Below are 27,874 nucleotides of genomic sequence, written 5' to 3' on the forward strand. Positions count from 1 at the left end.
CAATTGTGTTCAGAAATAATCAAACTTTCTCCATCTTCTTTGTTCAACACACTGTCATAGGAAATTTATATATAGTATAATTTAGGATGTAGGTACCGTTGGGAGAGGGGCAGGGCTGAATTTTAGTCAAGAGAATCATTCAATATTAGTTTCCCAAATGACTAAGGTTAAAAGAACTCATTATCTGTGTAATAAAAATTAAAATATGTAGTATGATTTTTTAAAAAAGCCTTTGGATGTGTAAGAAAGAGTATATGTGCTTGTGTGTGTGTGTGTGTGTGTGTGTGTGTGTGTGTTTTCCAGAGAGAATGTGTGTGCAATGAAATTCCATTAATGTACAGATGGAAGTTTATATTGATTTTAGCAAAGACCAGAACATAATGGTAACATGAATAACAGATAATAGCATCTGGCACTTTTAACATTTTTTAAGCCCTGAAATCTTTGGAGAACTGACAGTTGAACTAAATTGACAGCCCTAGTTATTTCTCAGTGCTTTCCTTTCAGAGATATTTTGATTTTTTTCCAGATTCAGGATTTTTTTAGGGGGCATCTGGACAGGCCATTTCACTGAGAGAGACAGACAATATTTTCTGGAAATTACCACCAAAATTAAGCAACTGTTGTGCATATGAACTAGATAACAATGAATTAGAAATAGATATAATCACTCAGTTTCTTTGCTTGGGCACTGAGGATGGGAGCAGGAAAGAGAGAACCTTTTAGTCTTCAACTTAGAAAATACAGTCAGCAGTTGAGCCTAACTTGCTACCAAAACTTCTTGGTAAAAATGAAAAATTTCACCAGTCAGCAGTTTTGTGAGTCAGGATGATCGCTGGTCTGGGTATCAGAAGGACCTGGGTTAGAGTTCTGACTCTGACCTTTATTACCTGTGTGACCCTGACAAAATCATTGAAATGATCCAAGTCTCAGTTTCCCCACCTATACATGAGGATAATAAAACATGTATTACCTAGCTTATAGACTTGTTGAAATGGAAACTCTCTTGTAGAAATGTAAACTATTATTTTCTGGATGTGTTATTTACATGATATTAATCTTTCAATCACAAACATTTATTTAGACCCTATTATGTGCCACAAATGGTGCTAGGACCAGGGGATAAAGATACCAAAAAAAAAAAAGAAAATTGAAACAGTCTCTGTCCTCAAGGAGCTTATTTGATTGTTAACCTCAACCAAGATTAGCCAAACTATGATCTTGATGCCTCTTCCTGACAAGTGTGGCAATTACAATATTTCCTTTAACATGAACACCATATCTACATTTTTCTTGTTTCTTTCTCTTTCACTGTTCTCTTATTCTTTTCTTCCCTCTCCCTTTATCCTCTTTTTCCCCTTCCTGTGCTGTGGGCCTGCACTCCTGAGAACCTACAGCTATGGCTTAAGGCTCCTAGTGTCAATAAAGGTGACGGACCCTTTCTGAAAACAAATCACCTGGATAATTGAACTAATTTACTTCCCCCCTCAAGATGTTTTAGTGTCCTGTGGTGATTTGAAAACCCCCTATTATATCCCTCTTATTCAGGATCAAAGTAATTTGTGGCAGAGAACAAAAGGTTTCTATATTCAATTCCATGTCACCAAGTTATTTTCTGAATCTTCATCTATACACTTGCTTAATATTCCATGCCTTATTCTTGTATTTCATATGCAGTGAGGGTCAATTAACTTAAATGGGTCATCCCAGTGAGCCTAAGCCCAAAACTTCCCTGGAAACATTCAAAGACTTCAAGGACATGATGACCTATTGCTCCAGCCTTTTGGGAATAACCAGTTTCCTTGCAACTTATAGTCAATGAGCATGAGAAAGAGTAAGTGAATCCCCTTATTAGAGATAGAATCCCTTCAGTACTCAATCCAATCCAAACTTTATGCTTAGGTGCAGAACAGGGAGTGGTATAGTACCCCAGCTTCTGTGAGCTAAGCTGAGCAGTCCCTCAGTACTAGGCAGATACAGGAACACATGACAAAACAAAGCAAAAACCAAGTATTTAAGCAGCAACTGGCTGACCACTCATCATAAAAGTGGGGAAATAAGTATAAGGGAGGTGTCTGAACTTGATGGCTTCTAGTGTCCTTCCAAATAAGGGATTCTATTGCTGAGGTCCTGGTCATTTTGTAGTTTGAGTTAATATCAAGAGAATGAAGTCCTGCTGTACACCTCATGCAGTGAAGTGTTGTAAGGGAGAGAGTGCTGGGCCTGGAATCAGGAAGACCTGAGTTCAAATATGGCTTCAGACACTTACCAGATGTGTAACCTTGGGCAAGTCACTTACTTCTGTTTGCCTATGTTTCCTCAATTATAATATAATTATAATAACATTACCTACCTCCCAGGGTTGTTATGAGGATCAAATGAGATAATATTTCTGAAGTGCTTAGCATATAATGCCCTGGCACATTGTAGATACTATATAAGTGTTAGCTATCATCATCACCACTATATCCTAAGGGAAATCACAGAGTCACAGAGTTTTAGAGTTGGAAGGGACCTCAACAGCCCTCTAGTCCCACCCATGCTCAAAAAGGAATTGCGACAAAAATGCACTTGACAAGTAGCCTCCCAGAATCTGCTTGAAGCCTTCCAATGATGGAGGAACCCACAACTTTTCAAAGTATACCATTCCACTCATGGAAAGCTATAATTCTTAGGAGATTATTTGTTATATCAAGCCTTAATTTGATTCTTTGTGACTCTCCATTCACTGATCTTGGTTCTCCTCTCTAAACTCTAAGAGAATGTCTAATTCCTCTTCCATGATAGTCCTTTAGGTATTCGAAGACAACTACTGCCTGCCATTGAGTCTTTTCTTCTGTAGGCCAAACATCCCCAATACCTTCACAACTTTCTCACGTAGTATGGACTTCTATGCCAGGCTGGTTGCCCTTAGTTGGGTACACTCAAGTCAACAAATGGCCTTCTTCAACTGTGGTGCCAAATTTGAACACAATATCCTAGAAAGGATCTAATATGGGCAATATACGGTAGAAGTGCCATTTCCTTATTTCTGAAAGCTATAACTCTCTTCATGCATCCCAATTTGTTTTAGGCTTTTTTTTTCTTTTTTTTGGCTGTCACATCATAGTGTTGACTAATAGTGTAGCATTTTTAGTTCACCAAAACTCTTAGAGGGAGTGGTAGAGTAGAAAGAGAGCTAGATTTGAAGTCAGAGGAGCTGAATTCAAATCCTGACTACTACTTACTGTCTATATGACCTTGGGCAATTCATCGGACCTTTCTGGGCATCATTTTCCTTGAAATAAGGAGATTTGGCTAAGACACCTTCCAGTTCGAATTCTCTGATCTTATTGGACCTTTATTTACCACTTTTTAAATGGACATAATTGAACATAACTTACTTCTTAATAGTGATGCTTTTCAGGCATTATGTTTACAGTATAGAACAATACATATCATGTACACTGTGTAGGTATAAAACTATAGCTATGTTCATGAATATATAGTCATTGTGTATATACATACCATTGTATATGTATACATATACACATACATATATACATACCCATTTCTGGGCTAGTGTCTTAATGCAAATTGTTTTTGTATCTCCAGTGTCTAGCCTAATGTCTGGTAAATCATTGACCCATAATACAGGCTTGTTGAATAAACAGATAAAGAATGGAGTATCCAAGGAGGTAACAAGCTGGCTAAGGTGTCACATTGGGAGAAGGGAAGGAAATAAGTAATTAGATAGTGGAGGCAATTGCCAAATGCTTTACAAGTATTGTCTTATTTGATAAAAAATGGAGATATTCCATTTCGAAAATATCTTAAAATATCCTATGGATATTTTGTTCATCTCAGTCCTTCCTAAAACAGAGAATCATCGGGGTTCAGTTAAATCTGATGTTATAACAAGGGTAGACTCCATAACCTATAAGGTTCCTTCCATGTCCAAATTTCTGATTCTATCACCCATGATAAGCATTTAAGAAATCATTGTGCCAAAGTTTTTTTTATCATTATGTGTTCTTAAATTACTAAAATCTAAGGACTCTTTCAGAACTTTGTTAAGATTTCTTTTGGCAGATGATGCATTCCTTTACAGCGTCCAAATATTTTTATAGATTGTATATCTATCATATTTGAAAGAATCTGTGATGGTATGTGTTTTGTAGTCTGTCCCTTGTCTATAGATGTATCATCCCCATGGACTTGGAGAATGCTTTTTTCTTTGGAGATCTCAGCCACTGCGGAGCCTGGTTCAGCAGTGTTTATATCTATGATTATACCTTTATTAGCCTGGATAGCTAGGAAAAGATGGTACCTCTCCAGGCTTAATTTCCTATTTGCCTTATCCTAGACTCATATGGCATCACCTCTAGTTCTTTTTACAAACCTTATAGTATTTTTTTATAAATGTAAGTTATTATTATTATTCACTCACCATTCTGGTTATTCTACACTGTATTCTTTCAGTTTGTCAGTGAGTTAAATCCAATAAAAATATCCACTTCTTCAAATTTGATACCTCCCTCTATGGGTGATTGTGATGAAGCAATACTGATTTTTTTTCATGGGGAAATCATCTCAAATCAGGGGGATTTGAACAACTAAATTTTCAAGGTGAATATAATATCTCTACTTAAGGCTTAAAAGGAATAAATCCATGATGAAAACCAAGTCCACATAAACAAGTCTTGCCTTACTCTTTGAAATCCAGCAAACAATGAAGAGAAGGGAATTCAAAAGGTGAGAAATCTTTAGTATAGCTGGTGTACTGACAAATTCAATGGACAACTTTTAGTTAGAGTTGTATATATGTAACTTCATGGTAATGCAGAAAGATAGACATCGCATTTCTAATAACCAGGTCCTTAGAAACAGAGGATTCTCTCGATCACTGCTTTGAATTGCACTGGGTCATCAGTAGAAAACTCAAGTCAATTCAGGATAGTCACTGCTTGCTATAGATTCTGGGTGAATTTCCATGAAATCTGGACCCTGGTCAGAACTTTCAGGGGTGAGACCAGATTGTAGGAGCTAAGTATGTAGCTCCTTCTGAACTGCAGAAAGAACAGGCTTTGTCAGAGGTCACCATGATTTCTCAGTGCCTTTTACTGTGTTGTTGCAGCATATTTAAGATAGCTGGCACACATCATTTGACACTTGGAATGATTAGCACTTATTTACTTTTGCACACTTGCATTTCTGTCATGAGTCTGAGGAAATGAATTTGACATGACTTGAGGATTCTTAGTTATCCCTGGTTTTATTTCATCCTCTTTCTTCTGGGTCAGAAAGAATGAGTAGTCTAGCATTTAGATATACAGTGATGCATTAGCCCCATACTGCTTGCTGTATCTTGAAAGGATAGATAATATAATTGCTTGAGCAGTGTACACAGTTGCATCCACAATGGGTATAAAATTCGATCTAATAACATATTATTTTAGGCAACTGGCGGGAAAAGGAGGATTCATTTGCACATTCTATAATCTAAGATAATCATTCCCCCCCCCATTTGAAACAAGGTCTAGAGGTGAATTATGCCTTATTTAAATTTAAAAATGAGATTTAAAATGTATAATTGGGGAACAAGATCTCAACACTCTTCAACATGGGATACATCTTGAACTTCTTGATTGACAAGACTGAAAAACTACCTCTTTTTCCTCTTCTTTCTTCCCATGAGTCTTGCTGTAGTTGATAGGTGTGTCCCAGCCCTCCTGCTCACAGAGAGCCTGGTAGAAGGCAGCATTCACCAAAAGGCTTCTTGTTTTGAATGTTGAAGAAGAGGATGTCGGAATCGAAATATGAGGTGAAGTTAGAGGTGTGGCCTTGTCCAGGATTCGATTTTTTTTCATGCTTAAGTCCAAAGTGCCATTTTCATCCACTTGTATCTCAGCTACCTAATAGGAAACGGAAAAATGTTTAAGCAACAGTTTGTGATTGTAGGCTTCTGATGTGAAGCTTTTAAGGGATAAATTTAAATGTAAGCTTTTATTTAAATGTATCTGATTTTAAATCCAGATTTTAGATTTATATCAGCTAATGTTTAATTCTTAGGCAGACCTAAGATTAGCTATGATAATTCTCTTCATTTTTTAAAGCCGTAAACAAAGTGAGTCCAATTTTGATATTTTCTTTGAAAATTTAAAGTATCTATTTTTAAAGCATATTACTTTATTATACTTTTATTATTTTTTAACATTTTAAAGTTATTTTAAGCTGTAAATCAATGGGGCAAATGTAAGTTTTTTCTTACGTTTAGATTTAAATTCTTCTTGAGAGAATCATGACTGTCACAATTTACAGTTGAAAGCTTCAGCGCTCTGGTGTATCAAGAGTTGTGTTAAATTGTTCAATTCCCCAAATATTGTAATATTTGTCATAGAGGGAAAATGTGCAAAGAGAAACAGCTGGAAGAAAATGTTGTAGTGTTCTAATTAGATGAAGATGACAGTGGCCTTTTACCACTTTCAGTTATGTGAATTGGAAAAGAATTTTTATATTGTGAAAGTGAGTGGGAACTGAACTTCAGTATATGACAATTAGTTATATGATGGTGTCTTTCCTTACAGAAGAGGCAAGTCAGTGCCCACACTGCTTTGGGGCATAAGCTTTATCACAACAACTTCGGGCTAGAGAGTTTTCATGTATTTCTGAGTTCACATGTCACAGTGTACCCTCACCCATCTTTGGCCAAATTATTCAGGAAACAATGATATTTTGCTTTTGTTTCAGAGTCTGGTACACTGTTGAAGAAATTAAATGAATACTTCTTTGATTTCTAAAATTATTTTTGTATTTCCTTGAATTGAGCCCAGGAATTTAGCTTTCCCTCTGAGTTAGTTTAAAGTTATTAGTAAAAAAAGTTGTTATCTCTCACACCAGTAGTCCCTTGGATACTTCTGGGACATGTTTGTGATCTTTAAGCCCCACAAGTTAACTTGGTGCCATTCTCAAAACATATATTGTTTGTCCTTGCCTGCCCTTGTACAATTAGGGGAATTAAAAAAATCTCTTCTAAGGGGAGAGCAAGTTTTGATTCCCTAGCAAAGACTACAAGATATGGATGGGGTTCCATTAAATAACTGACATTCCTTAATTATTAGAGAGTGATGGTGATTAGCTTTATGTAAATGCCAGCCCACATTTCTTAGTATAGCCAATCATAATGTTCCTGCTCCAACCTTATAATCTATCACTTTTACTCCATGTCTACCAAGATCTCGTCTTTGTTGTGTATTAATAAAGAGAGTGCCCTCCTTCTCATTGGGATTGATGGCTTTACTGAGGTTGCCAGTCTGACCGTTTTTTTTAAGTTATACGTCACTGTTGATAGACTGATTTTGCTCAGAGCTCTGTACCTTAGTGTACCTTTATTAATTTTATTTGCCACACTTTCTGTACTATATAGTTTTCAACCAGATAAGTGAAGTCTGATTCTTTAAACTAGAGGCTTTAAATGTGAGGTTTGTGAATTTATTAAAAAATTATATCTTGATAGATGAATTTCAGTACAATTAGTTTTCTTTGTAACTATGTATTTTTTAATACATTTAAAAACATTATTCTCAGGAGTCCATACACTGCAACAGACTGCCAAAGGGGTCTATGCCACAAAAAGGTAAGCATTCCTGGTTGTGAAAACCACGGTACAATAACTTTCACAATGTGTTAAGAACAGTCCTGTCACTTTTTATAATTGGTCCAAATTAACACCTTTCTGACATCATCCATCAATTCACAATTAGCCTCCTCTCTGAACAATCTTTATACTCTTTTCTTTTGGCTGGCAAAGCTGGAGTCTTTCATGAATCTTTTAGCAAGATCCTAAAGCATGTGGTAGCCAGTTATATCCCCTGGGGGTTTAATATTTTCCCCCACAATTGCCATCCATGGGTGTAAGAGGCGCACTTGCCTAGTTCCATTGGCCAGCTGTTTGTGTGCAATTCTGAACTGAAAGCCCCAACTTGTCCTTGCTTCTTGTGCCTGACAGAGTTTGTGCTTTCAATCTCTCAGCTTAAAAGATAGATATGCTTTATTGTATTTATGGGAAGTAAATACACTTCTAATATGTTTGAACTAAGATGCTTTGGCTATATCTTTCTGTCCCCTTTTAGTAAATAGTTTAATCTCCTGTGATAGTTTTAAGCCCTGAATTTGACAGTACAGCTTATCCCGGATAATAACTTAGTAACCACAACATCTTACGCCATCTGTATAATATCAAATACACTTTTTATACCAGCATTAATAAACCTTAGTTACAAAAATCCAAGATATTAACTATATCAGTGCCAAGTGCCCTCTCCAGGATGTGACAATTTTGCCTTGCCATGGCTGCATCAGTGTTTTTTTGGCTCCACAGTTGATATGTAACTATAGCAATGAAACAGAGCTACAGTAATCAAGTTTAATGACCAATGTAAAGTAAAATGCTAAATATTGTAGTTGCTGACATTTTTCATAATAAAAAAACTTGGGTTAAGACTGCACAACCAACATTCACATAAAATTCCAGACCTCTGTGACAGATGGCTTAGGAAAGGAAGCCATGTGACTGGGCTGCAGTAGTTTTATAGTGCAAAACCCATAAATAGTGCAGATTCTCTTTCACTGAAAAAAATATCAACTACTCAAAGGCAACATCAACCCAAAAATGGTACAAAGTGAAAAAAAATTAAAAACCAGAAAAAATCAAATTCCACAATTGTTAAATCCTAACAGGTTTCATAGACTCCCAATGGGAAGATTTTACATCTTCAGTCACCAGGGTGGATTGGAGGAATGGGGAAGGGGGAGGGGGAAAACTAGCATCCAAAAACTCATGAGAGGATTAAAAGCCATGTTTCATGTAGTTTTCTAAATTTCACACTGAACTTGGGCCTTTCATAGAACACCTAATTCTGACTGGGAAAATACATGGGTTGTACATTTGTAAAGCAGTGTACAGATGGGCTTTAAGTGAGCGCACAGATGCATTCAACAATTAAGCATAGTCAGAGAAAAATATCCCTTTCTGCCCATAGAAGGATGGATCACACGTTTACAGCATGGCTTTTTATTCAGGGCAGTATCAATATCCATCACTTTGCTTTGTGCAGTTCAAACTCCAAATGGCAGTACAAAAAAGAAAAGGAGAAAATGGCTTTTTCTGATTTTGATTCACTTTGCCTATCCCAAATCTCATAGAATCTAAGGTGGATGGTAGAGGCCATCTAGTTCAATCTTTCCTTAATGAAATTCTCTTATACAAGGCCTCAAAAGAGAAAGCATGTGAATTCACTATTGGTGAAGGTGTGAATTAGCTCAACTGTTTTGGAAAATTTTTTGGAATTATGCAAGAAAAGTTACTGAAGTTACCAAATTCATAACCTTTGCCCCAGGATTGTACAACTGGGACCATTACCCCAAAAGGTTACTGAGAGCAAGAAAAACAAACCCATACAAACAAAGACATTTGTTGTAGTTTTTCTCCAAAGTTGGAAATAAATTATGTACCTAATGATTGGGGAATGGTTGGACAAACTATGGTGTATCAGTGAAATGGAATAATACTGTGCTATAAGGAATGGATAATATGATGAATTAAACGAACCAGCTGGATGTGCTATTTAGTTTTGTTTCTTAGGCATTTGTTTGGAAACTTATTGTAAATCACATTATGGGCTCTTTGAGGCTAGAGATCATACCTTCTACTTTTTAGTTAAATTTCAACATAACGCAGTACCTTGAGATCTCAAGAAATATTTGTTAAATAAATGAATTATAAAGCTAGAAGCTCAAAAACTCATTTAAAATTGAATAAAAGTTTTTTACAGCAAAATTTACCTTGATATCTGATCTAACTAGTCATGAAAAATAAAATTTTAAGATGAAATATTGATACCATCAAAAGGCTAAAACTCAAAGCTCTTATACTGACTTGTTCAACAGTCAGAAGTAGTAAGTACCAACAACATTCACAGCAAAATAAGTACCAAGTCTTGAAATTTACTGTGGCCAAATAGAGGAGGAACAAATGACTAAAACTGAAGTTTAAAATTAGAATGCTACACATGGCCAGTGAGTTTTCCCTGGGAATCTGAATCATATTATATGAAACCTCTTTAAATGATTCTATTTGGTCTTTGAATAACAAATGAGAAGCTACTTTGTGCTATTGTCCAGGGGATAAAATGAAAGTCAGTGAACATTTGGTTTTCCCCCATAGTTGTCGTTTGTTTTCCTGTGATTCTTGACCCAGCGACCTTTTTCTCTGCTTTCTGATAACATTTTCCTGACAATAAATAGGACTATTCTGCCATCAGGGTAGAACTATGGAGGGAGTATGCCTTTTGATTCTAGTAATTGAGACAGCCACTGGCTTATTTCTCTTAGCAGGGAGAAAAGAGGGAGATATGACATCATTTTTGTTTTCAGGTCTTGTTCAAGCACGAAACAGACTTTGAACTTTAAACATTTCATGCAAGTGTCAATTTTTTGTTTTCTTTTAAGGCACACTGTGCATATGCCATTTTGTCTAAACAGGTGGGGAAAACACCAAAACATTAAACAGAATGCTTGGCAAGCAACAGTGATGGGGATAAAGATAGACTGTGAAGCTTGTTCCTACCTCTGTGGATAAGGGTAGGAGGAGGGATGTAGAATGGGGGATATTGCTGACATTTGTTGGCACAAGCTTTCACTGGGAGAGAGCAAGGCTCTCCGCAAACAACTCCACTGAGAGATGGTAATTCAATGACTAGTGCCAGTTTATGCTGAAGATTATGACTGTATCATACCCTGAGTTACTTAGGTTAAGGATGTGCCATTCCAAACAATGGTCTCAGAGTAATACCAAGACCTCTCTCCAGTAAAGATTTATGAGTGACAGAGATGGTTTGATGGTAAATGGAGCACATGCTTGCTCCAGTAACTAATTTGGGGAACTTCACACAGATGTTTCAGAATCAATATACATAGCAGAATCAGAAGAGAGCCTGACACATTAGAAGAAAGCTACAACTATTTTTAGTATTCAGTCTTACTAACAATATTGTTTGTTTCCACTTCCTTGACTCTCGAAAGTGACATGCAAGCAATATACATGAATGATTTTGTGACCATTTTATACTGGAATTTATTTTGTTAGATACCAAACAGTCACCTTTACCCTCTTTTCTAAATCTACACTTCTTGCTATAATGCTGTCTGGTGAGTTTCAATTCTCCTATTGATGGGAACTTGTAAAAAAGAAAATCAATGTAGATAACCATATTTTCTTTCTAATTTGGTATAGATGTGGTATATGAATAAGAGGTCTTAATGTTTTTGTAGAATTAAAATGATGTCATTTTTCTCATGTCATAGAGAAGAGGATTTTATTGGGGAATTTTTACATCTTTGCTCCATGCCTTTCTAGATTAATAAGAGACACAAAGGACTTCCCTCTAATAGCAGAAATCATTGTCTTCATCCTTTTCCACATTTGTAGTGATTTCTGCCAATCACTGGGACAGAGAGTAGATTTGTGCTTTCATTGATTTAAAGGAGCTACTGGATGAGGAAATTTCCTTTACCAATGCAGGTCAGCCCTATCTCTGAAACTTATAATCAGAGGCACTGAGAGGCTAATTGACTTGCCCAGGGTTACATAACCAGTATGTGTCAGAGACTGGACTTGGACCCAGATATTCCTAGGCTACACTAACTGATTGAGTTCCCCTACTAAATTTGGGTTGATTTGTGAACTGGCTACTGATAAAGATTTAGGAATAAGCTCAAACTCAGTGACCTCAGCAATAGGTTTCAAAATTATACATTTACATCAGCCACCTCCCTTGGAGATCACAAGTTAACAGTGCCATTAGATATGGGCAGCTGTCTGGGTTTCCTATTATATCCCTTTTTCCAATATATGAAGTCATCCACATTAGAAAAAGGGAGATGAAAGCAAGAGCATAAAAAATTAAGAATTTCACTTTCTTCTCTTAGAGACACCCCAAAGTGGAATAGAATTATCAACCCTGACCTCTACAGGACCAGTTGTATTCTCCCCAAAGCATGGACTCTACTTCTGTCTCTACCTCCTAACACACTCTAGAACTTGACCATGCAATTAAAAATATGTTTAAGCCCCTTGCTCTGTTTAAGGTACTGGTGAACAGTGATATGATACAGTCTCTTGTTTTAAAGAGTTTACAGTCCAGTGGGAGAAATGATAGGCATGCAACGACCTACAGTACAGAAAAGAATGTGTTCAGTACAAAGGAGAGGAATAGGTAAATTGCTATGAGAAAGTAAAAAGGGTGAGATCACTTTCTGTTGTGGACTTTAAGGAATGGCAAAGTGAGGCTCTTCACACTTTATTTTTTTTCCTGTATTAGACAATAAGCTCCTTCAGAAAAAGATTGTAACTAAACTTGCATAGTGTCTTCAACATCTAAGCACTTAAAATTTAAAACTTCTTAAAAGCAGGGACTGTTTTCTGTTTTGCTTTTGCATCTATACTGCTTAACATGGTACTTTGCATTTAGGAGGGACTTGAATGCTTGGAAGCAATGCTAGATTCTTTTTCTCCTTCTAATGCATCACAGAGGCTTTTTTTCAGAAGACTGGAGAACGGACACATCTACTTAATCTCAGCACCCTAATTACTAAAAACTAGAATCCAAGATAAGATACTTAACTTTTGGTGGAATAATGGCAATGATCACACAACCGTCGATGCTGGTAGAAAATCAATTGACTTCATAAAGAGGAGTTGGTAAGAAGTAGAAGAGGATATAACATAATTGGCCTATATTGTGAACTGACTATGCAAACTCTTGCAAGGTTGATGACTTGGGTTTTTTTCTGTTATTTTCTAGGAAATTTTTAAAAGAATTTAAGAATTTCTTTTTCATTGTTAGATAAGTGGGATTAAACAAGGACAGAATTTTGCAAGTCATTAAAGTTGTGTGTGTGTATTTCATGTGTGTGTGTGTGTGTGTGTGTGTGTGTGTGTGTTTGTGTTATTGGGCCTCCAGGAAAGCACTCTGTGAAAGTGACATAGTAGGGTGCCATATTTATCCTCTCTTAACAACCACTGTGTTGAATGAGACATTTTCATGGGGAAAGGATGTATTTTCTAACTGCCAACATTGCAAACTCATCCTAAAAATCAAGCTGTGCACTTTCTGTCTCTTACATCATCATCATCAATTGTCAGGCTTATGCAATTAAAACTTAGTTGACAATGTGTTTGATGAGACATGACAACAGTGTCCCTCATACTCTGAATGCTATGTTTCCCTTCTAGTTCTAAAGCTGCCATGACTGTTTTCAACAATTAAATAGGAAGTACACAGGAAGCTAACACTTTGATTTTAAAAAGATGTCAATTGAAAAGTCACTTTTCTGACCAGAAATGCACTTTGAAAGGAGATCAGCTTGTACTGCTAAAGGTAGTCATTCTTACATGATTCACTGCTTGGACTCAGTACCTGATGGAACAAGAAAATCTAAAGGTCAGAGGAAAAATATGAAACCACTCCCAGGAATAAGGAAGTTTGTATCCTCCTGTATTGAAAGCATTCATTTTGTAGTATTGTAGTAATTTTTGTAAATGTTAACATTTTTAGTGGTGGTATTAAAGAAGAAGCACATTGATAGTCATGGGTTATAAACATTAACAAAAGCTATAGTTATAAAATAATACAATAATTCAAAATAATAATACAAAAATGTGAAGCATACCAAAAATGGTTTCAGATTTGCTGGATGAATTTGAATTATTACAGCTTGATATTTTTTTGCTGTACTTTTAAAGATTGCACTTTCCTTTGTTCAAAGGCTTATTGCTTAAAATTTGTTTTGTGCAGTTTTTGGCCACTGAGTCTTCATGGGGATAACTTGGCTCTGTTCTGTCCAGAAACTAATTCTGATTCTTCTGTCAAATGTTACGTGGCACTGAGCTGCCACTATGGTCTCCTGAAAGATTGGCACAAGCATCAGGAAGCAGATGACCAGGTAGAGTTTCTTGTACTTAAAAATAAGTTCCATTTCTAATAATCTTGGTGCCAGGGTCATCGTCTAATATTTCCTTTCCACCACATAAATCTTCTACTGTAACAATCTCATGGAAATTAAATAAATATTTAAGTCATCCTTCCACTAAAGTCCTATTCCAATATTTCATCGTGGCATTGAGGGACCCCTGAGTTCTCATAGTCTAATGGAGCAGAGGGTAAGCCCTGGCAGATTCTACCAAGCTGGAAGGGCTTTGAGAATGGTTGCAGAAATGAACTGCGTTTCTGTTGTCTGAGAATCAGCACAGCAATGTTGGAAAGGCCCATTTTCAGAAGGCAAGTTATTCTGTTTCTTGTTCTGGAAGTTGCTGCCAAATTTGGTTACATGCTGTCTTCTGAACATGACATTCCGGAATATCTCCCATCTTTCTGCCTTTGCACAGGTGACTGCCTTCCATAATTGGAATGTACTCCTTCCTCACCTCACCTCAGTCTAATGGAGGTTTTCCTTGTTTCCTTCAAGGTTTACCTCTGATGCTACCTCCTACAGGAAGTCTATCCTGCAGCTGCCCTGCTTCCTTGTTGCTAATACCCTCTCCTGATCTCATAAATCACTTAGTATCTATTTTACATTTACTCATATGTTTATGCTGCTTTCAGTCAATACCATGTAAGTTTTTTGAAGGCAAAGTCTTTCATTTTTATCTTTACATTCCCAATATCTGACATCTAATAAGCTTTTAATAAATATTTGCTGAGTGAATTAATGATGCATTGGGAGTGAGGGGTGGGGAAGAATGGCAACTCATGAATACCATAGATTAAGGTTACAATCTGTTTCCACAGGAAGGTTTAAATATACAAGATGAAACATGGATCCTTGAAGAATTATAGCATTCAAGTTATAAGTATTTCTTTAATTTTTCCCTATAATATAATATATTAATTCCTGTCAGCCAATCAATCAATTAACATTTATTAAGTGCCTAGTGTGCGTTAGGCACTATGGTAAGATATGGAGACACAAAGGAAGGCAAAAGACAGGTGGCTATTGCTTCAACCAATAGTGTGAGATTTTCCTTCAGTGGAAGAAAATGGCTGGTTTGAAGATTTCTGTCAAGGTGGAAGGACACAATTTTATAACTGAAAGTCTGGTCATAGTAGTTTATTAATGAATAGCTTACTGCAAAATTTGGTTGTGGCCAGCTGATCATTCAGATGATAAACCTGCCACTTGCAAAAGGTAAAGATTGATTTGATATTCCTACCAAATTACCTAGGATAGGAATGTATTCTAGATTGCCTAATAATTTGCCTCCTTGCTAGACAAACAATATTGTTAGAGGAAATGTGGATTTTTTGGCGGCTACCAAGCTCTGGAGGCACAATAAGTTTCCATGGGCCAGAACTATAGTTTGCTTCTGGTTAAACTACTCATTCATTTACAGAACATAAATTCTAAGGCACATGTAAAATGTTACATAAGCCAGGAAAATATCTCTGTACCCGATACCATAGCTTTCATTTCCCTCTGGTTTTAAAATTGTATCCATCCACTTCACCATAACTGTCCAAACTAGCCATTCTATACTATAAAATATCCAAGTAACATGCGGTGATTAAATCACTTTAGTAATATCTGCAAAATCTTTTTAAAAGTCTCACTCTCTTAGCTCAGCCATATTTTATGGTCACAGATTTTTCACACAGGAAAAAATAAACAATTGAAAGATTTTAAACATCAAATCTCCTTTCATCTTCCCCTGCCCCTCCCCCAAACCAATTTTGAAATCTGGCCAGCTCCTCCCTCTCCCCACCTCTCCATCCACTCTTCCCTCCCTTTTTTTTTTCTTCAGACCCACTGCTAAGGATCAAAGCAGAACCATACATTTATTTTTTCTTTTTCAATTGAACCATTCAGGTACCTCGTTATTTTTTTCTCTGAATCTCTGGAAAAGATCATGCAAGGAGAAAAGTCTTTCTTTGAGGGGGAGGAAGGGGATGTTTTGAATGTGGTTGCGAACATGAAAGGCAGTTTATTCTCACAGTTCAGTCGCTAGCACACCCTCCAGGTTCTTGGACTACCCTACCTTGGCAGACAGACTCTGTGGTTTGTTGGAGAGGATCTCTGCTGCTTCCCTGCAGCGGGTGGAAAGGTTCAGGATAGCAGCAGCTGCTGCCATGTGGGTGTCTTCACTACATTGACCGTAGCTATAAGAGCTGGCACGGCAAGGGCTCTGTGTGTGGGCGCTAGCACTAGGCAGTCGATTGGAAAGTTTCACTGGATTTGAAAAATGCTTTGCTGTTGAAGAGAGATTTGATTAGCCATTGCATGTATGTGTTTTTAGTCATTAAGTAGATTTGTTTTTCAGGTGGTAATTTCGTACATTAAAATGTGTGAAGAATATATTAAAACACAGTCCATTTTTCCATCTGTATGTTAAATACAGGTTACTCAGCTTCCCTTTAACAGAGGTCCAGGGATCAAATTACCTGATTGCTGAAAAAAGAGCTCCTCTTATCTTAATATTTCAGTATTTAACCTTCTTTTATACAAAAACTCTATACCATTAGTGGGGCAGGTGCACTGGCGCCATTCATTGTGAAATACTTTGAAAAAAAGCAGCACCCCAGCAAAATTCATAAAGAATGATAGAAAGGCTTATAACTTATATGCCTAGGATTCAAAGAACTTGCTAGTTTCAGTTAAAACAAAATATTTTCTTTCTGGATGACACAACTATTCATACTAATTTAGGAGATAAAAATGAAAATTAAGAGATAATTTGAGTGTTTGCATTTTTTCCCTTAAACCAGTAAAAGGATTCAGAGTTAAAATTGGCCTTAGTTCCACTAGGTGGACATGAAGCATTGATGGGGTCTTTCAGGAGCTGGCACATTGAAGATTCATATAAAGTAGGGTGAGTTAAGGACAGAGGGAAAGGTTTTCAAGGTGAATAGAAATGCGTTTCAGTTATCAAGACTGTGTTCTGGTTTCATATTTCTTCTCTTTACAAAGAACATTTCTTATTTGTAAATAGAAAAAGAGAAGTCAATGTATTTTTCCATATTTTGAGGTATTTATAATATGTGTGATGAGAGAAATATAATATTCATAATATAAAGAATAAATAGATCTTTCTTTTAAAAAAACCTGACAATTTTATTTTCATTATAATAAAAAGTAAAACATTATCAATTATTAATACAAGTCTAAATCATAAAAGAAGAAGAATAGTGCAAAGCAAATTTGACTATTGCATGTCTATTAAAACAGGAATATGTATTTGCAATGTACAATATGAAAAAGCATAGTTGTATTACTTATTCTAACTTCATCAAATGAGAAAGTGTATAAATGTACATTAAACACTTTGCAAACTTTAACATATTATATAAAGTTTTATTGTTATCTCACTTGAGATGACATACAAAAGTACTTTGCAAACCTTCAAGTGCTATGTAAGTGCTAGCTATTTGTGTTATTATTTTTAGAATCCGACACCAGGTCATCGTTCTATAATATTTCCCAATTTATATTATTAAATAGAATAAATTCTTTGCCTTAAAAATGAATTTAGTAAACCTTCTTCTGGAGGCCACTTAACACTGAACTTTCCACTAAAGGTGTCTTGGCTATTTTCTAGCTTGCAAATATAATTTTACTGACATGACTAGAATATATTTGTTTATCCAGAGTAGTTTTAACAGTGGCTTTTTTGCAAATCAGGATAGCTGAAATATCAGTTAGAATGAAATTTTCTCTTACAAAGGGTTTCACAAAAGTTTCAGCAGAGTTTTAAACCTTCATAGCTTAAACTCCTGTAAGAATTGTAATATATTCTTATAAGAGTATTAAATAGTATTCTGACCCCACATCTCATAGGAAATGGATGCTCTTCTCAGAAAATAGCAGGTATTCTTCATCTCTTTGTAGTTTAGACCAAGATGATCACATAAATCAAGTATAGCAAATTTAAGTTCTGGTGAATGATCCTAAAGGGTACTTATATAGCATCTTAACTTATGACTAGCTCACCAGAGGCACAAATCAGTTTACATGTTTATTTGGAGTCTCACCTTTTTGTATTAGAGTGTTTTAAAGGGTATGAACAACTTTGGAGGAAAGGTTCAAGAAAGCAACTACATATAATTTTTTGCTGTAAAAATTCTGAGTTATTTTACATTATATGGATGTGTCACCAAATTAAAGGAAACATAAATGCGTTTCAGAACGTTTCTATTTTAAACCTTAAGTTTGTTTATAAACATGAAATCTCAGAATTGGAAGGGCCCTCAAAGGTTATCTTATTCAACCTATAACTGAGTCACAGACTCTCTATAGCATCATTTCCATGGTCTCACACATACATTATTTCCTCAGCAAAAATTTGATTCTTGGGAATTGTTTCTTTTCAAACCTTTCCTTTTCACCTTTTAATCATCTGAATGTTTTTGCTGGTTTAAGTAGGATTTCAAATAAACAATTCAACATTCATGTCTCTTTTCTTTGGTTTCAATATAAATAAAAATGACTGAATCACAATAGCTCTTAACTCCTATAATTTGTCAAATCCAATTCCAGACAGATGCATAATAAATATCCTTTAGAATTTCTTTTATTCACTTCACAATAATAGCATCTTGGCTAAAGCTTTGCACAATGTTTATAGAAATATTTATATTCCCCAAACTTAGGCAGTCATCATCTGGATGCAAGAGACACAAATAATATTATCAATGTCAGTCCCAGAGGGGACCGCAGGAATTCTCTAGAACTGCCTCCCTCATTTTATAGCTGAGAGAACTGATGCTCAGAGAGCTTAAACGGACTTTCCAAGATCACATAGAAAGACAGTGACAGACAAAGGTATAGTGGCCTAGGAGTCAGGACATCTGGGTTTGAGTCCCAGTTCTGCTGATAGCAAGCCATAAGACCTTAGTCAAACTACTTGAACTCTTTGGGCTTCAGTTTCCTCATCTGTGAAATACAAAGTAATCTCCTGGATTTCTTCTCACTCTAGATTTGATACTCTATGAACCTATGATCTTTCAGGTCCCTTCTAACTCTAACATGCTGTCAATCCATTAATTTACAAATAAAACCAGTTCTCTATTCCTAATCCTAAGATACCTCTCCATTCCTTTTTTAGGAACTCAAGTTTCACCTGGATTATACCTAATCAACCTTTTTCACTTAAAAAAAATCCAGAACTATTTATTCTTTCCCTCCCCCCATTCCTTTAATTAGAAATGTATATATTTTCAATCAGTGTTAGAAATTGAAGCTTACATTCAGGAAGCTGAGGGGGGTTTGGTCCTTGTACTGTTGGTACTATTGTGCGTTTTCCGAAAACCTGAGCATCAAAGCTGGCATAATCAAATGGAACTTTTCCAAACTTCTCTTGTTCTTTTGTCATTATAGCTCTGGGAGGTGTGACCATTTGTGATGATCGGAAACTGAGCTGAGATAACTCAAGTTGTTTCACAAGGCTCGTTCTGGAAAGACAGAAGGGGAAGAGAGGAAAAGTCAAAGGACAGAACGAAAGATGAATATATAAATACCAGCACCTGGGAAGAAAGTGGACAGACATATCATAGAGTCAATAAGTTCATAGGCATTTACTTAATACCCACAGAATGCATCAGAAGGAACAAAGGGCTATGATAGCAACACATGTTGGTAGAACACCCAGTACTTAAAACATCAGAGTTCTATGGCTTATTTGTTCAGTGACCATAGTGAGGACATATTCTGAGTCTCTCCCATCTCTATGATAAGAATAATTATGCCTCTGTCATTTTACAGGAGGATTGTTGTGAGGATCACATAAAAATATTTGTTAATCACTTTGAGCTTCTTGGAAACAGGTTCTATACTAACCACAAATTGCCATATTTTGTTACTGTACAGGTAAGATGTATTGGTCCTATCAACGAGGGAAATTAAGACAGCAGGAAATATTCACCTAGATGTCTGGTGTATAAATGTAGTGGTCTTTTTGTAGAACAGAAAAAAATGACTTATGAATGTTGGGGCTGAATCAGGTGATAGATGAATTACCCTTTCTCTGAGTGATGAAAAAACTAATAGTATCTTTTAGGAGGTGTCATTCATCTTGCTCTCAACTTTGGTCAGGAAAGGGGGCAGTTACTTAGTGTTTTAGAAGAAAAGTGTGGTTGAAATGCTAAAAGTCTGTCAGTGATGGGCAGGCTTCCCGAATCACTCTGAGGATGCCTGGAATTCTAGAATGTATTGATGAGTTTTCCAAAGTACCTCACTTGGGCAGTCTGGAGGAGTATGCTGGGGTGACAAAAGCACTCTTACTTTGGATCCAAATTCAAGTACAATGTAAGAATAAGGGGATATAAGCATCGTTGGAAATGAAGCTATGAGAAGCAATGGCATGCAGTGGAAAAATGCTGGCTTTGGAATCAGAAGACCTGCATTCAAAACCTTACTTTGTCTTGGCTTTGTATTATTTCTGATTTTATATGCTCTTTTCCTTAATGAATAACCATCTTGGACAAAGTTAACTAAACCTGACAGTATTAGGGCAGATGGGGAAAAGGAAAAGGGGGAGTAGTATAAAAATAACTGACATTTACATTGAGCTTTCATGTTTTTTTCCAGTGGATCCTCACCACAATCCTATGAGGCAGGCACTATCCTGTTTTACAGCTGAGGAAAATGAGTGTGAGAGAAACTAAGTGACTTGCTCAAGGTCACAAATTTAACAAATGTCAGAGGCTAGATCCAAATCCAGTTCTCTCCTGGCTCCAGTTCCAATTTTCTTTTTTCTATGCTACATAAATGTACTAAAATCAAATGACAGTGGTGGCAGCAGAAGAGAAACTCTAAGTTAATTATTTAGAGCAGTAAATCTTTGAATCTATGGTGTGAAATGGCTTTAGTGATCAAGGTCAATGTCTCAGCAACTTTAGCCACTGGTGTCACAAGGTTAGGTTTATAGGAAGAAGGAATCTCTAGGCCAAGAGTTCTGAGAAAAAGCTATTTCTCTGGGGTGCTGAAATTCACAACAAGGCTATAACATAGAGCAGTGGTGTCAAAAATCAAATAGAAATAGGGGCCAGTAAACCATATACAGGATCTATATTTTAATCTAGTTCAGGCCACCCTCAGGAGTGTTGTGGACCATGTTTGTCACCTCTGGCCTAGAGCAGTCCCTTATACTTCTGTGCAAAGTACCTGAGGATGAGCCTTTTGTACCCTAGGGGTGGCAGAGAGGCTCGAAGTCAAGAAGGGTTAGTAGCATAGTTACTCAGTCCAAAGGAAGAGAATGCCTAACTCATTTTGTTGTGAAAGAATGATAAATTCACATGAACTACAATACCAATTTTGGAATTTGACAATAGAAAAATAGAAAATGGGAATTTCCCCCTATTATTTTCTTCATAAACATGTCTAAACAGCATAATGTCAAATACAAACTCTTCCTCAAATTTCAGAGTGTAGTATATTTGCTTGTGATCTAAAAACTTCTGTTTTATTGCCTTATAAAGAATTTTAAATTGTATTCTATTAGTTATAGAAATGTTTTGTGTAACAACCTTTTTTTCATGTGCAGATACACAGATATGTATGTATAAACATATATGTTTATATATGTTATATATGAAACATATAATATATAGATATATAAACATATATGTTTATAAAATAGCTGCATATATACTGTTTCATTTAATGAAAGGGATAATGAAATCATTGAGCTATTCAGGTAAGTAAATTATTTCATCAGATCAGAGACTGTATTTAGAATACTGGCCCACTTCCCTGTTTAATAATTCACTTGCATTTAGTAATTCATGATCTATACTGTTAAATGAAAGCGATTCTATGATTACAATGGGAATTTTGACTTATGGTAAATAGCTATTCTGGGCAAAAGGGTCAAAGGAAAATATGTTCTGGATAAAAATACATTCTGGGGTGAATTTTATAGCTTTATTGGGTCAAGAGCACCCAGGTTGGGTAGTTCCAACAAATAGAAAAACGTTCTGGGAGGATTGAAGCATTAGGTTATTGTTTTGGTTCAAATGGGAGTAGGATGTTCCAGGGCTTATGGGAATCATTGAGAATGAGGCATAGCATGGTATCCCAGCATTTAGCACAGAGCCTGGCACATATTCGGCAGTTAAAGGTTTGTTGACTGACTAACTATGGGAACTCGTGGTATGAGTTGAAGAGTGCTTATTCTTGGTTTTTACTCCATGTATCATTCTTTAAAGTAACAGGAACTGGTTCATCTCCCTTTATACTGAACCTAATTTTTGTCCACATAAGCATAATGCTTTTGTGATTATGTTAGGCCATCGAAACTTCTCAATCTGGTGCTATAATACTTGCGTTTCTATAAATCTAAGGTATTTAAACTACTGAACTGACCACATGGCAATCTTTTAATTAGAAGATAATGGTTCAGTAAGAGCAGTTTTTATAATGGTTATATTCCATATGGATGGAGCGGAATTTGAAATAAAATTAAAAGTATATGTTTGTATGATTTTTTTAGGTGTGGTTGGGCTACTTAAGTCACTGTACCACATGAAAGATTTCAGAAGGCTAAAATTGATTTCAAACATGGGATCATTAAAAGTTAGTGGCATATTCCAGAACTGTGACACATACAGGCAAACGTCATATATTCTGCTGCATTTTGATCCATTCATTATGTTAGAGTTATCTGTGAATTGTTTGTCACAGTTATGAAGGATCCAGATAATATAATCCATAATGTGGTTTAACCTGCCCAGTCTTTCTAATGGCCTCACCATACAGAGATGCTTATTGATAGCTGATGGTTGAGGACAAACCATTTAAGACTGGTATGTGATGGATGAAAGAGACCCTGAAGTATAAGATCAATTACACAAAATAGAGTGTCAGGAATATCACGTGAGGTTCATACCTGTGAACCTGGTCAGGACACTGCCCGGTTTTGGGAGAGTCAAGCTGATTTTTATCCTGGGACATTGCCAATTTTTCAGCTGCAGCAATTGGACAACCAGAAAGACTGTTTTAAAAAGAAGTGGTAGGGTTTGAGTTAAAATAGTAACGGTTCCTTGCACTTACATGTGCCTCTCACATACTTGGCAGACAATAAATAGTTAAGTTATATTAATAGTTCACATAGCACCATTCTCATCCCAAAGGGTCCCAAAGCATTTCACAAACTACATTGTCAACTATGTTCACCCATCTCAGAGGTAAACAATAGCTGACAGCTAACAGTGTGTTTTAGCATCAAAAAGCTATTTAATTGGGGGGAAGGGGAAGAGGGTGGAACAACTCAACTGTATAGAACTGATACTGTCTGGATTTGGGGGTAAAAAGAATGTAATTTACTCAAATTGTAATTTGGTTAGACCACTAGAGGGAACATAGCTACTACCCTGAATTTTTATTTGAGATCTCTAACAGAGTTTCAGGGACTTGATTTTATGTCTCACCCTGAAAGAGGAGTGTGTGGAATGTGAAGTCCTCTCATAAGTGATTTTTAAGAGTTACGATTATAGCACACGGGACCATGGTCATATCTGCTTTGTAGAGTATGAATTATATTGAGAGAGAAGTACTAGCATTTGCAGAAAAATACTTATATAAAAATATATATAACTCTATGGAGGTAGACATGTATATATTTATTTATGCAAATTGGAGTTTCAAGATAATACTGTCATAGGCATCTGCCATGGATCTGCTTTATAGGCAAAAAGCACCTTATAAGGAGATCCTTTTGGCAATGCTCCTAGTGCTTATTGGATGAAGTCCAAGGCTCACCCACCCATTATTTTTCCATAGCAAATAATATAAGAGTGTGGCTCCAGTGCATACATAAAATGCAGTATTTAGACAGCCGTCTGTATGTATATATACAACTCCACCACCAATCTCAGAAAGAGAGCAAACACATTTTGGTCTGTAATGAGTTAGATGGTTGTCGGTATGAAAATTTAAAGGAAGGGGATTTACAGCGTGAATTTCATAATTTATATGGATATGAAGAAACACATTGGTGTACTTCAGATAGAAACTGAAGTTGATTGTAGCGTAATGCTGTAATACCATGTTGTTAGTTGACAACTTTGAATTCAATGTATTAGCACTGATGTTAATTTGAAAGGAAGAACAACTAATTGGGATTACCTTCTATGTGTGTTGCGATTACTGTTGACATGGCCTCTTCCTGTGCATCCAGGAGTGGGACACTTGAGCACATTTTCATGCATGGCAAGAACTAAGTATAAAACATTGAAAAACATTGGCAATTTATTCTAAAAACTGGATGCACTTATACGTTTATTCCTCAGTTATGTATTAAAATGCAGACAATCACATATATACATATATTCTCACTCTTCTCTCAGTTCCACTAGGAAAAATATATTTAAATAAAAACAGGTGAACATTAGAAGATTTCAAGTTATCTGGAAAGGAAATATTTGCATTTTCCTGACATCCTAATATTCCTAGACCAGTTTTTGTTGTTGCTGCTGCTGTTAATAGAAAACCTTGAAGAATCTTCTGGGTTTTTTCCTCTTATGTATTTGAGTTAATTCTTGATGCTCAGAAGTTGGTTTTTCCACATTTGAAATTGTACTTGCTCAAGCAGTAGTCTTTCCCTTTCTTCCCAGATTGAAATTCTGGATTCAGTCCTTTTCATATCATAAGTGATATCATTTTGATTCTTTGTACAGTTTTCCCTCCTGCTATTTGGTTACTGGCAGAAGAACGTGGTTGAGTGAACAATCAGATAATCATTTGGAGGAACTGCTAATCCAGCAGGACAGTACTGAGCTGATTAGATGTGTGGTGATTTGCAAAATCTTGCTTTTAAGAACATTAATGATGTTGAGGCATTCCAACCACAGCGGCCTGTGCAGCTCAACAGGTGTAACCGTAAATATGTTTCAGTGGGGGAGAATTCAACCCATAACTGGCTACATTGTGATTATAAGTAGGTAAGCCACAAGGGCTCTTTCTGTCCCCTATAGGAGGATTGAGTGGGATGTTTGGTTGCTGTGATAAAATTCGGACTCATTTATTCTTACATTTTGAGCTAATTGCATACCATTGCTTCATGCCATGGGAAGCCAGGAGAAAACACAGAGCTCTGGGAAGCATTGTAGTGCAGTGGAGTGTGGGATTTGGGGTTAGAATACCTGGGTTCAATACTCACCATTTACTACCCATGTGACCATAGGCAAGTCACTCAACCTTTCTAGGTCTCAGTTTCCTTATTTGTAAAATGAGGGGGTTGGAAACAATGAACTATAAGGTCTCTTCCTACTCTGAATGTATGATTTTATACTGGTCCTTGCACTCTAGCGGTATGGGAAAGACTATTTAGCAAGGCAACATCCTCATGTGTCATGCTTCCTGACATTTGCTTCTATTGTCAGCTGTGGTTAAGCAGCAGCATTACAGTTACTTTGAATGGAGTTAGCAAATGGCTTCCATACCAGGTCACAAGGGTTGGGTGGTCATGCAACCAAATAAATACTCTTTTGCTACAGATTGAGAGGGAATTGTAAATTGATTGTTCCAAATTGCCTACTAGGAAAATGAAGCTGATTATATTCAGGTGCTATCCTGAAGAGGCAGCCACTTTGCACTGAAAGCAAGTACTCACTTTCTAGGGGCACTCTGACTTTATGAGGGCAGCCTGAGAGACTGCGGTGATGTGGATAGAGTCCAGTCACATGCCCTGTGCCATCACATCCAGGAATGGGACATTTAGTCTCTCTCTTTTCAGGTCTAGGGGAATCTGCAGAAAAATGAAATTGATTATTTCATGTGATTATCCTTCTTCCCATTCAATACAGTGGCCTTGCAGGTATAACATTCTTAATTTATCTACTTTTGTAGTCAAAAACATTTTTATCACATTGCCTTGAATAAGACCCTCAACTCAGACCTGTGGAAACATAAAAATGTTTTCATTTTTCTTGGTTTCCTAAGCAAAGGCTGACAGAGGGCAATGGTGTGTTAAAATATAGAGATGGTTTTAGGTTGTTATGTCAACTACTGCATGTAGTTAGAGCTTCTTCCTGGAAAATGAACCATAAGCCAGAAGGCATTCAGCTTCCTGAAAAGAAAGAGATGAGGTAGAAGATAGAACATATTCAAACTGAAACCTGCCTTCTTTAGCAAGGAACTAGAGGAGGTTGCCACACTCACAATTGTAAAACAAACCAAAAAAGCTCTCAGCAACTCCCATATCTGAGACCTCTTTGACATTATCTTCTGCTAAGTAATTGGACAGTTATGACAATTTGATTTGGGAAAGTGGAGGGAATAACTAACTCTTCCTGCCACCCTTGCCAAGACTTCTCTCTGTGGAACAGCTGATGAGAAGAGTTGAAACAGGGAGCAGTCACAAACCTCTTTTTGTATCTTCACTGAACTCTCACACTTCCAACCAACCTTCACTAGTACAAAGCGTGAAGGCTCCAAACCCCTGATGCTTTCCCATTTACTGTCAGTATGTAATGACTAGAGGAAGGAGGGATGCATTTTATTTTGAGTACCGAAGCTGAAAACTGGGGATTTGGGAAGGTGGTTTGGAAAGGAACCTTGCTTGCGGTAGACTCACAGAAAATGGAAGCACAGAGAATGGAAGATGCTTTCAGAGCACTTGACAGAGTGCTGCCAAAAACACTGGGGAGTGAGGGAAGATAACAGCTGCAGCCAAGCTGAGGAAAGAGACACCTTGTAACACATTTTGTCAGGCTGCAATGAGGCACAAGCCTAGAGAGGAAATGTTTGGGGACAAGCCGAGGGGTTAAATTTTTTTGGCAATCACGTAACAGAAGGTTAAATAGAGGTTTAGGCAAATATGTAAGAGAAATAAGGGCAGGGGACAAATACTAATTAGGTTAGTAACAAATATAGAGGAAAAGGAGAGAAAATTGTTATGCTTGTAGTAGAAATATAAAAAAAAAGATTTTTGCAAAGAGTGCATTGTTATCCAAATGGCCTTCCTGACCCAAAGATTGTTAATGTTTGGGCAAATAATTGGCAGAAGTCAGTGTCCCAGGATGAAGTTTATTTTGGTGGGAAAATCAGCCTTGGATCTAGCTTAAGAACCAAAAAATAAAGGATCATGACATAGAATCCACACAGGCTGCAGGATTCCCAGAACATTCAGTATCTGGAATAATGAGCCTACCTGATGCTGAGAGTGAAAATAAATAATATGTATGATCCTGCCACAAAAACCTGTCAGAGATAGAATAAGGGCGAGAGTCCTGCTGAGTAGAGATGTGGAGGGCCCATATGCTCCTCTGAAACGTGTGGCACAGATAGAAAGGCAATGTCGCAAGATGCGACAGACATCTCTAGGGGCACTGTATTGCGATGAGCAAACGTGGCTGCATGATATAATGCCATGCCCATTGCTGGATTAGAAATGGTCTTTAGCAGATGGAGCCCAGTAGGTTGTATGTAATACAATTATATGGGGGCATGGCTTCAGGAAAGAGGAAGAACCAAGAGTATCACAAGTTATGTTGGATGACTATCTCAAGATAAAGTACAGTAAGTTATAGGTTAGAGATGAATGATCCAAAGAAAGATGTACCAAGTAGCAGAAGCTTTTAATTAATGCAATGGAATCAAAAATACCATAATTTCATCTGTGATTTTAAATTATATTGAGGCCAGGTTTATGTTATTGTTGAGCCATTATTATTATTGTTATTAAATTTTTAAACTGTGGACAAATCATAAGCTAATCTAAATATCAATTATATATGGAACCCTACAAATTCACAGATCCCTGAAGTTGATTTGGGAGGGGTTGTATCTATGGGAGTGAGTAAATGAGACTACATATACATATATATATATATATGTATATGTACAT

At 36.6% G+C, this 27,874-nt stretch overlaps 1 protein-coding gene across 4 annotated transcripts in view; it reads right to left on the minus strand.

Moving 5' to 3' along the window:
* The window catches only part of ST18 (ST18 C2H2C-type zinc finger transcription factor), a 92,373-nt gene that overhangs the window by 48,750 nt on the left and 15,749 nt on the right, over positions 1 to 27,874 (minus strand). For 2 of the 4 annotated variants that reach the window (XM_036761415.1, XM_036761422.1), the window contains 6 exons: positions 25,640 to 25,774; positions 24,154 to 24,244; positions 22,916 to 23,020; positions 19,276 to 19,481; positions 16,073 to 16,284; positions 5,649 to 5,894 (listed from right to left, as the gene is read on the minus strand). In XM_036761415.1, coding sequence (XP_036617310.1) covers positions 5,649 to 5,894; positions 16,073 to 16,284; positions 19,276 to 19,481; positions 22,916 to 23,020; positions 24,154 to 24,244; positions 25,640 to 25,774 — 995 coding nt within the window. The remainder of the gene's footprint in view (positions 1 to 5,648; positions 5,895 to 16,072; positions 16,285 to 19,275; positions 19,482 to 22,915; positions 23,021 to 24,153; positions 24,245 to 25,639; positions 25,775 to 27,874) is intronic. The other 2 variants (XM_036761436.1, XM_036761431.1) reach the window with 1 other exon arrangement.

The sequence above is a fragment of the Trichosurus vulpecula genome, chromosome 1, assembly GCF_011100635.1.
Source record: "Trichosurus vulpecula isolate mTriVul1 chromosome 1, mTriVul1.pri, whole genome shotgun sequence".
In the NCBI taxonomy this organism is placed as follows: Eukaryota; Metazoa; Chordata; class Mammalia; order Diprotodontia; family Phalangeridae; genus Trichosurus; species Trichosurus vulpecula.